This window comes from Scleropages formosus, chromosome 6, assembly GCF_900964775.1.
Source record: "Scleropages formosus chromosome 6, fSclFor1.1, whole genome shotgun sequence".
Taxonomy (NCBI): domain Eukaryota; kingdom Metazoa; phylum Chordata; class Actinopteri; order Osteoglossiformes; family Osteoglossidae; genus Scleropages; species Scleropages formosus.
The window spans coordinates 20462969-20473944 of record NC_041811.1 but is presented as its reverse complement, the minus strand read 5'-3'; the positions used below and the strand labels follow the sequence as shown (position 1 = coordinate 20473944).

General features: G+C 38.5%; 1 protein-coding gene across 1 annotated transcript in view; it reads right to left on the bottom strand.

The window, feature by feature from the left end:
• Nucleotides 1-1237: 1237 nt before the first annotated feature.
• The window catches only part of LOC108925075 (electrogenic sodium bicarbonate cotransporter 1-like), a 46248-nt gene continuing 36509 nt past the window's right edge, over nucleotides 1238-10976 (bottom strand). The window contains exons 15-26 of the mRNA XM_018736801.2: nucleotides 10723-10787; nucleotides 9650-9835; nucleotides 9056-9169; nucleotides 8325-8486; nucleotides 7424-7602; nucleotides 6369-6441; nucleotides 5516-5584; nucleotides 4921-5094; nucleotides 4647-4808; nucleotides 4381-4474; nucleotides 3568-3646; nucleotides 1238-2432 (exon numbers count right to left, since the gene is read on the bottom strand). Coding sequence (XP_018592317.1) covers nucleotides 3603-3646; nucleotides 4381-4474; nucleotides 4647-4808; nucleotides 4921-5094; nucleotides 5516-5584; nucleotides 6369-6441; nucleotides 7424-7602; nucleotides 8325-8486; nucleotides 9056-9169; nucleotides 9650-9835; nucleotides 10723-10787 — 1322 coding nt within the window. The 3' untranslated portion in view covers nucleotides 1238-2432; nucleotides 3568-3602. The remainder of the gene's footprint in view (nucleotides 2433-3567; nucleotides 3647-4380; nucleotides 4475-4646; nucleotides 4809-4920; nucleotides 5095-5515; nucleotides 5585-6368; nucleotides 6442-7423; nucleotides 7603-8324; nucleotides 8487-9055; nucleotides 9170-9649; nucleotides 9836-10722; nucleotides 10788-10976) is intronic.

Below are 10976 nucleotides of genomic sequence, written 5' to 3'. Positions count from 1 at the left end.
CTTGTGCTACATATCCTGGACTGGCTCTGTGTGTCCTGAGGTCCATGTCATTTCTGTTGAATGAGTTTACACAGAGTACTCTTCCCTCTTCCCTCTTCCCCCCCCCATAGTCCAGAGACATGTCTCGAGCAAAACTGGATTTTTGCCTGTAGTGTGTGTGTGTTTCCCCTGTGATGACCTGGCATCCTGTCCAGTGGGTACACTGCTTCACACCCTGTGCTTCTGGGATAGACCAACCACCACCACAACCCTACAGATGGACAAGTGGTTAATGAAAAATATATACAGTACTGTGGAAAAGTTTTAGGCACTGGGGGGGGGGGGGCAACTGTAAAGTGAGAATGATTCCAAAAATAACACTCTTAATAAACTTCCTACAAAGCTCAGTAACCATCCATCATCAACGCTTGTCCCGAAGATGACCACCTTGTGTCTGTTGCTATACTCACTCTTACCATGGTGGAAGATCTGAAAGTTAAAACTCCCACATTTTATAAAACCTCACATTTCCAGTATGGTTGTCCCTTGCCCAGTGTTATTGCCTCTATACAGCTGTTTCTGCTTCAGTTTTTCGGTGTGCCATACAAAGACCTCAAGTTCTCTTTCTGAAAGTGGTTTTTTACTGTTTTACTTCTTTAACATACAAAACCCTTACTGTAATACTGTAACTTTTTGAAAAATGAATGCTTTGAAATCTAAAATATGCTCTTTCCCATTGACACTAATGCAGAAGACATTAAATAACTGTCTAAAACAAATATTTTTGTGAAACATCTAAGTGCCCAAGACTTCTGCATAGTACTGTGCATAGAGAATAACAAATCCTCCAACATCCCATTAAGCTTCTACATCACTACTATAGCCATTGTCAAAGAAAATGGGGGGGGAAAAAAATAGGATTAATGTCTTTATTCTCAATTTAATTTCATTTGAAAAATACAAATGCTAATTAATTTTTAAAAAAACCCCAAATTTTATTCAAAATAACCAAATAGACAAAACTGTATAAAGTCCTTAAACTATTATTCAGTATTGTGTTGTGTATTTGCATGTTACTGATTTTTTAAGTATGTTCAATAGTAAATACACCAGTTTCGAAAAACAGAAGCAAAAGTAACAACAATAATCATAACGAGAAAGAAGACAAAACATGATTTCAGCCTTAAGACATACATATGGTCTTTTTCGTTCTGAATGAACAAATTCAGCAGTGGAAGACTTCATAAATCTGTGGAATTATTAATATTTATAAACACTCTTACCAAAAGAGGAACCCTTTATGTAAAGTAAAATATTTCAGTGATATCTACATTGATATCTTCACAATAATTACATATAAACATTTAATAAAATGCAGGTAAATGTATCTACAACACTACCCTATGACATTCATATGTATTACAACTTAGGTATTAAACATTCTGCATCATGGTTTCTTTGATTTTAAGTTGATGTTATGATGTATTTAATTTGTTAAACAAAAATCAGACTGCATCCTTTAGTCACATTTTCATTAAAAAATCAAATACGTTTGCAGATAGTTTCGTTAATATGCCAATAATATAAACTGCTATAGGATATAGGTGGCGTCTGTCCATTCTGAATTGCATCAATAAAATCCTCTACAAGTAAAAAATCTACAACATGCAAAAAAAACCATGTTCTCTCTAGTTACATTGCCTACTTTAGTGATACTTTTAACTCGTTACATTAACCCATTAAAGTATAAGGAGCTCACTGAAAGATCACAAATACTGAAATCCTATGTCGTGCTCTTTACAAATTAGTCAACTTTTTTCTTCTTACAGAATGCTTGGGTACTTAGAGGTAGAGCTATACAGAAATACATTTTTCCTACTACAGGAAAACTTAATTACAGTAGTTTCACTGAGAAAATTAGAAGTTAAGATAAGGCCCACAATATCAGCAGGAAAATCCATTGTGCTGCTGAGCTACACTTTTACCATACATTAAGAGACAGAGAGGAGTTTGCATAGTAAGAATGCTGTGTGTACAACGGCAGTGCAAGAAAAGAGAGGGAGTTGAGACCATGTTTTTCCCACATCTACCATGCTTCTCTAAATGTTAGATATGGCATCCTATATAAATTAAAGTCTTAGTCTTTGTTCAGTCAACGTTCAGTTTGTTCTGTTAAAAGAAAGCAGCAGTAAGGAGAAATCCTTCAAGTTTTCATCCTTCCTAAATCTGTCACTGTAACAACACAATTTACTTTGTATTTATTGTGGAAGCAGGAGTCAGAGAAGAACTAACTGAACAGGGGAGGTCTTCAAAAGCTGGCAGGCCCAGTGGCCACAGTTGAGTGTTTTTTGGGTGAAGAGACAACTTGGACCCTCAGTTTCACTGCAAGAACCCGTTGTTTTCTCTCCCTGTTCAGGGTTTCATTCTCTTCTGAGGCACATCTTCTCTAAAGACTACAAAAAGACAAACACATTCATGGAAGGGGGCAATGACATTTAGATAAATTGCACAGCATAGTGCGCATTACCGGTCATGAAATGAAACTGCAGCAAAGCAAAAATTGACATTGGAAATAATTTCTGTGCAACACCATTTCTCTTCAGCACACACACACACACACACACACACACACACACACACACACACATATATATATATATATATTCTGAACCGCTTATCCCATACGGGGTCGCGGGGAACCGAAGCCTAACCCAGCAACTCGGGGCATAAGGCTCGGGACACACACACACACACACACACACACACACACACACACACACACACACACACACACAGGACGGGACGCCAGTCCGTCGCAGGGCACCCCAAGTGGGACTCGAACCCCAGACCCACCAGAGAGCAGGACCCGGTCCAACCCACTGCGCCACCATGCCCCCTTCTCTTCAGCATTTCTGGCTCAAAGTTCATAACTGGTAAACCACCATTCTCATTCCATAAATCATGTTGACACTACAGGAGTAGATGTGAATTCATAAAACTGAATACAGAATGTGTAAAATTTTGGGTTATATTATAGCTTTAACAGAAGCACTTTCATCACAATTATATCAAACCAGAATCATTTCCTGGTCCTGAACATTTCAAAATTACATTCATTATGCCAACACCTTGTTAGATAAGCCACTTTGCCAGTATTTACCTATCTGAACAGCATAGTTTTACATGTGTAATTCAGGGAAAGTACTTGAAAACACTACAGGAGTAGTGGGATTTCAATCTGGAACCTTCAGGTTACAAGGTAACCATTTCTATAAGTGCTGCTTTGCAGTGCAAATATCAAAAAGTCATTTATGTTACAGCAGAAAATAATATGAACCCCAATTTTGGATTGCTTGACAAGGCCCATCAGTGCAGACACACAAAACTGCATATTTCTTAACCAGTTTTAAGATGAATAGTGCTGGACATTTTTACTTTAGAAATAACAAATATAAGAATAACAAAATTGAACTGACCCGTTGCATCAATAAATTAACAACCTAAGGGGCTGTTTTTAAGGTATCATTATGGGGTCTACAAGCGTATGGATTAGGGTTGAAGAGTGAGCTGTAAAGGGTGATATCTTACCTCAGGACTAAACCTCCTGGAAATGATGTGGTCCCTCAGCAGGCTGAGTGTGGGTCAAGGTAAGAGGATGACTTTTCTCCTGTAGATGGGAGGACGTATGGCTTCTGATTACCACAAGCATGGATCCATGTCTGGACTTGCCCATATGCTGCACTGACTATTTCTGGGATATGGGTGCAGTTTTAAATTTAGCTTATACTGGTTTTTAAAATATCGCAGATCAATGACACTGATGTTTATGGACTTCTACAGTCAGAAAGAGATATTTGTAGATACAGATTATAAAAGCACCTACTGAGGAGTCAGATCATTAAACTGTTCCTTAAAAAAAAAGGTTTTTTTTTTTTTTTTTTAAAAAGGTTTTCATAAACATTCCTCATCCAAAAGCTTTCCCCCCAGGTTTAAGCTGCATTTGAAATGAAACTCAAATGATATTAGTAAAATGAACTGTAAATTAAAACATGAATCAAGGCAAAATTCTTCTTCAGTAGTCATTTAGTAGGTAGTGGAGTAGCAGTGAAATCTTTTCTTTGACACAGGTAATGCAATTAATTACCTCTGAGAAATTTAAGTATAAGGATTGTTTTCTGTAACATAGTGTTGAGTTAGTCTAATCAACAAAGCATCTGCTACATGTAACCCTGGTCTTGTTTAGAATCACAACAGTAGTAGTTACAACTTTTACAGTTTGATACCCAATGGTATATACATTTTCTAGAAAATGGAAGACAATGAATTCAAGAGTCTTCATTGCAGACTTTCACTGATCTAGAGTCAAGGGACATTGGGAGATATCAGTATGACTTTACTCACTGTTAGGTATTTTACCACCCAAGAAAGGCTCTTCTTCCATCATGTCCATGGGGATTTTAATACTGGGGATGTTTTCATGGAAAGGATAGTCAGACTGTGGATGAGAGGAAAACTGGTGTTATTTTTTGTGTCCCTTCCTTACAGATAATTCTTGCACATTGAGCATGAGCAGTATATTTTCTAGAACATCATGTTACTTATTAAATGAATTTGCAAACATTAAACTTGACAACTCATCCATCATGTAGATATAATCTTAGGCTCACATCATCAATGTCGCTGTCTATGCTTCCCTTCTTCTTCTTTTTCTTCTTCTCATCTTCTTTCTTCTTCTTGTCCTTCTCAGGAATTACATCATCCAAATAGCTGAGATCATGTTGAGAGAAAAGGTAATCCATGGCCTTCCTCACAGCCACCAGTGCCAGAATCTGCAGAAAGGTGACAGGGAGTTACAACAGGACCGGCCACAGTCCACCCCTACTGGCTACACAAAATGACATGATCAAGTTTGCTGGAAACAAAAGTGTACTTCTACCCTACCATAACTGGGAAGATGATTGCAGCCACAGTGGACTTGAGGATCCAGAGGAGAGCCAGACAGAGAACCTGGATGAAAGTGAAGAGGTGGACCCTACGCAGGGGCACATGCCGTAGGTAGATCAGGTCCGGCTGATGCTTTGCAGGCATGAGCAGCAGCTGGAGGCGATCCATAAACTGGATGAGACAAGAAAAAGAAATTTAAATGCTACTGTATGATTACAGTTTTAACATAAACCCTTGTGGTCAAATTCAACCAGCCCAACACCTGATTCCTAGTCTAAAAATCTTTCTCATCGTTGCTTGCATTATTGCTTATTAAAATTTGTTTTCTTGTGATGTAGTTTGCAGTTTGTAAAAATTCCAATGAAAAAAGTTCTTATTCTTACGTGTATTAGAACTAGACAGTCCATTACATTTAGAAATGCCAAATTCAGAAATTTATACATTTACATTTATTCATTTAGCTGACCATTTTCTCCAAAGCAACTTACATTGTTAACAGCAACTTAAATGTTCACAGATGGTTATTTCAGTTCCTCAATGACACGAAAATATATGGCATAATATGAACAGCTTCTCGTTGCTGCAAGCCTACCTGTACGCCATTGAGAGACGCCACTCCCATATAGAGAAATACTCCATACAACACTGGCATGGGAATGAACTGAAGGATAGGAAACAAAATGTTTTGTTAAGTGACACAGGCAGAGTCAGCATTTCAAGCACAAGTAAAATGCAAAGTACTCAAGGTCATGGTGCAAATCGTAAAATTATCCATCACATGCAGTAACATTTCTAAAGTTACTTCAGTAATTGACAAATTGCAGGGTTACATTCAATAACTGTTTTAAAAAGACTCTCAATCTCAGCTGACACTATTTATTTAGATTCCCCCAATTAGACTACATGAAGGCATACAAAACCACCGTCATCTTAAGTGTGTAACCCAATCAGCTTTATCTGATAACGGCATATGCTGCTATTGGACCATGTCTCTCAGCAAACAAATGTGGAGTTTTGTACATACATTTCTATGGTTTATAACTAACACAATGAGGAAAATGCAACCCCTAACCTTTATTCTATAAGATGAGAAAAATAAATAAAAGATAAAGATAATTAATGGCTGCATGCTTTTGTAGTGTTACAAATAGCTTATATATACTTACATAATACTCTTGCATTCTGTATGTTAACAAATCATGACGAACCAGGGAAACAGAGAGATGTCTGCAAGTCTAGAATTTAGATGTAAGCAAGCTCCCTTCAACGTCCACAAGGAGACGCTGATAAAACTACAGTTATGTTCTTTTAATTCCAGAAGGACTTCCAGAAAAGTGTGGGAAGAATCCCACGCAGGTGTAAGTGCACCACTGATGCTCTTACAGCCGTGAGAACTTGGCATTATTTCCACTGAATTTGCGTGTGGGGCAGATGAAGACATGTACCTTGAGGATTGGAGCCATGAAGACAGACAGCCCAGTAAGAATGAAAACAGATACACCTGTCACTCGTTGCTCCCTGCAAAAAAAAAAGTACGGTTTTATGCTCCTGTACTGTAATTAAGTTTAGCTCATACAGCTTAGACGTTAGGTGGTACTTTTGCACATTTAAGCACAACCTGTGTCCTCTTGCATTAGACGATACATTATCCTCCATTGAAACACACACCAAACTTTAAATTTCCATATACTGTATATGTGTAATTATTAGATGTATACAGGCAGAAAGCAATGCTTTATTAACACTGAATTTTGAGTTAAATGATGTTTCATGCATATTTGTGGAATTCAGCTCTCTCAAACAGGAAATGGTAATAGATGTTTACATTCCTTAAAATCAGATATTCAAAAACAGGTTGGACAACTAAGTTTGACACAAATATATCAATCACCATATAACAATCTCCCCCTCAAAAAATAAAATTGAAAAGCACAATATTTTCTGTACAGACCTTACACAGGTATATTTTACTCAGTACGAATACCCACCTGCATCAGCAAAATTTTCATTGACCCAAATTTTTTTCTTGTAAATACACATACTCTATTCATACATGAAATGAGTTATGTAATTTATGACGTACAGTGCGTCAACATGGCACTCCTGAAACTACAGCTTAAACCCAACTCAGTTCTGCTTACATCTATTAATAGTCAAAAGTCTAAAACTGTTACATGCCTCTTAACCCAGTGCATAACCAGCTCCAAGTTTAGAGCCTTGGCTCTAAGACTGGTTTTCACTTTAAGGCCATGATGTATACAACACCCTAAATTGTGTTCCACAACTTGTGCTAGAACATAAGCTACTTTCTTCACTTAAAGAGGGCGGTGCTTGAATCAACACACGCAAAATGAGTACTACTATAATATTACAATTATTTTAATGCTGTACCATTTTAAACCGAACAGGAGGCCAGACAAACTTCCCCAGTGGAGATCCATTTAGTTTCTCTCGTACTGCTGGCTTCAATGCTGACTGTCTGTGCAGAGTTACTGCCTACCTCACACCAAGGAACTTGGGTTGCTCGCCAGGGGCTGACGTCTCCGTTTCCATCTTCAAGCTGTCGATGTGGGCAATGGATATGACTGTAGCAGCAACATACCAGGGCAACCCCATGAAAGAGCACACTATCATGAGGATAGCCACCCAGAAGAGATCCAGGTGGTAACCAGCACCTTTCTATATGACAGAGGGGGAGAACCATCAGCGAACTCATCATGCTACACTGAACACCACCTGTTACAAAGCTGTTTAGTCAATATTATTTCTAATTTACTATAAAGTAATGCATCTTTTGCACACACTGTTAACATCTAACAGAGAACAAAGAACACCCATTATTTGAAACAAATATAGCCAGTCAGATGTTTTGTAATGTTACAGAACTATTTTCAGGGAAAATTTTACATGAAATGTAGGTATTTAATGGCACAATGTAGAGTTTTATTCCCTCCCTTTGTTGATAGAATTATCCTTCTCAACTACATAATTGTTTTTATGGGTTACTCAGCAGTTCAAGCGAAAAGATATTTATAGCTTCTGTATGAAGAAGCCAAATATGACAGTTTCAATGCATAGCAAGGACTGGCCTGTTATGCATTTGCGGCAGATGTGTTGCCTTAAGGGGGGTGCGGTGGCGCAGTGGGTTGAACCACAGTCCTGCTCTCCAGTGGGTCTGGGGTTCAAGTCCCCCTTGGGGTGCCTTGCGACGGACTGGCGTCCCATCCTGGGTGTGTCCCCTCCCCCTCCGGCCTTACGCCCTGTGTTGCCGGGTAGGCTCCGGTTCCCCGCAACCCCATATGGGACAAGCGGTTCTGAAAATGTGTGTGTGTGTGTGTGTGTGTGTGTGTGTGTTGCCTTAAACTGAGTGTTTGGTAAAATGTGGCTCAGCACATCCTCACCTTCAGCTTGTGCTCCTTCCTGTTCACAATGACAGCTGTGATTTGCTGGTCCATGAAGATCAGGATGGTGACAAGGAGAGCAGGGAGGGCTGCTGCAAGGTACACCCACCAGGGGTTACCTCCGAACGGGGGCACAAACCAGCCCCTGTGAGGGCTTGTAGGCTAGGGGTCAAGAACGCATTGCGAGTCAAATGCAGCCTTGAAAGATTAAGCATTTGCTATGACAAAAAGGGTTTCACTGTGGTTGTGGAAAGAATCATTTTTATAAGAAGTGCAAAAAAAAAAAAAAAAAAAAAAAGAAAAAGGAAAAAACAAAGACCCTAACAGATAAACTGAGACAAAGGTTCTTTTGACATCTCTAAGAAAGCATTCATTCAGACATCAGTTCTCTTATGGAAAAGAAGCCATTCAGAGACAGTCAAGCAGGCATCAAAGTGTTCCCAAATCTCAACTAATCACCATGTTATTTGATGCCAGCACTAAGTCCTATGTCCCACCAAGAAGATTAAGATCCCATTAAGATTAAAGTATTGTATGAAGGCTTGAATTTGTACCACAGCTTCAGGCTAATTCACTTTTGGTGAAGGATGCCAAAAACTGAGAACAGAGAGTTCAAGGTAGACATTTTGCCCATCCTACATTATAACTCAACAATTAGTAACTAAAAGCACACTGGCCAAGTCTAACCTGGAATGAATGTTATTCCATATATGATGAAAAGATAGTGTTACCTTGAATTCACTTGGTACAATGAGTTTAGGTGTGTCCACACCAACCAGGGCATCCACACCACAGAAAACAAAAATCGCCAAGATGATTGCAAAATCGCTGATAAGCTTCCTCACCTAAAGGGGGGAAAATATTTCAGTAATCACCACACTGAGGTTTCCAGCAATAATCACCATATTTCCCTGACATTTCATCCAGAAGTAAAAGTTTTCACAGAAAATATAAATTAAAAAATATTTTAGCACAGATTTTAAGCATTTAGGTCACTATTGCAATTCTCCATAGACATTGAAAGAAAGGAACTTGAATATTAATCCAAGGAAGTTCATACAAGTTACAAACCAAAACAGGGTATCTGATATGTTCACTGAGTGATGGCAAGATGAGAAATACAGCTGAGAGGATCTCCATTTACAGAGAGGTACACAATGACCTCTGGACTGAATCCAAACTTCAAACGAATCCTTGCAACTCCACGTTAAGACTTTACTAACCAAAGGTTTAGCCAATACTTCGAAGGCAATCTGTTAAGACAGCTAAAGCAAGAGTGCAACACAACTGACTCAAAATGTAGGAGCATCACAGCAATGACTTACAGTTGTGGGGAAGAAGCGGCTGGTCTTGAACTTCTTCAGACCCATGGAGCAGGAGTAGGTGCCAAAGAACAGGATGAAGGACATCAGGGTGATATCGGGGACAAAGTTACAGGCTTGGCCCACGAGCTGCCCTCCGTACTTCAAGCACTCCTTCTTGGTTAGGGATGACCAGGTGATATTGCGGGACTAGAGAGATCCACCATCACATTAACAAGTTAGACCAGAACAAGTATTCACATTCAAACACTGCAATAGCTAAAGACATGCTGCAAATCATGTCTGTATTCATGCTGCAAATCATTTGCAACTAATGAAGTGTCTCAGTAACTAATGGACAATGAAATTCTCTGTACTATATGTGTGGACACAGTGTAGACATAGAGATGGTTAATTATTTACTGTGGTTATGTTTTCAGAGAATACCATCCAAAGTTAATGCAGGGCAGAGTTACAGAAAGCTGGTGGAGAATTTGGACAAAAGGGATCTTCAGGAAATTATCTTTCCTGTTGTTCTCGTGGTGCCATGGTAACAAAAGGACAGAAAAAGTGGGAAACCGTAGTCTGTCCACACAGGTATGTCACTGTAGAGCTGCCAATATGAAATTTTTATAACAGTCAGAAGATTTAATTTAATTTAAAAAAAAAATCATAACCATTATTAGTTTAAGACATTGGCACATAATTTGAATGCCAGTTTACAGTCTTGGCCATACTTCACAAGGTTTGGAGATTAAATTCAATGTAGTTAGTATCCTGCTATGAACAAGAGATGTGGGACAAAGCCAGTTTCATGAAGGTCTTGTGCAGGAATCATGTTTATGAATAGTTTCTCAACACATCTGAACAGAGGAATAAAAAGCAGAAGGAACCCAAAATGTAGGCTTTTTTTTAAAAAAAGCTCTGAAGGAACAGTACCAGCAACAGTTTTGGTTATTAGTGATGGATATATGCAAATAAAGTTCACTTAGGCAATAAAATTAAACATTTTGGAAATACTTTCATATATACTGTAGTCATCATTAAGGGAACACTGATTAGTTCAGGAAACAGTTGACACAAGCTGGACTAATTACCAAATTTGTGCTGTTGATCATCATTGGACCATCCAAAAGACTGTCATAAAGCTCTGAGTCATTGCCTGTAGAACACACAATTGAAAATATTTCTCTTGAACACCATTTGTGCATTTTCTCAGCAATTCTTGCAAAATTTTACATGTATTTACATACATTCATTCAGTTACCTCATGCATCTTGAATCAGTTACAAAAGTTACAAGGAAGCAAGGCAAATGTAGAAAATTTTTAGTGGGGCTTGAAAAAGGTAGA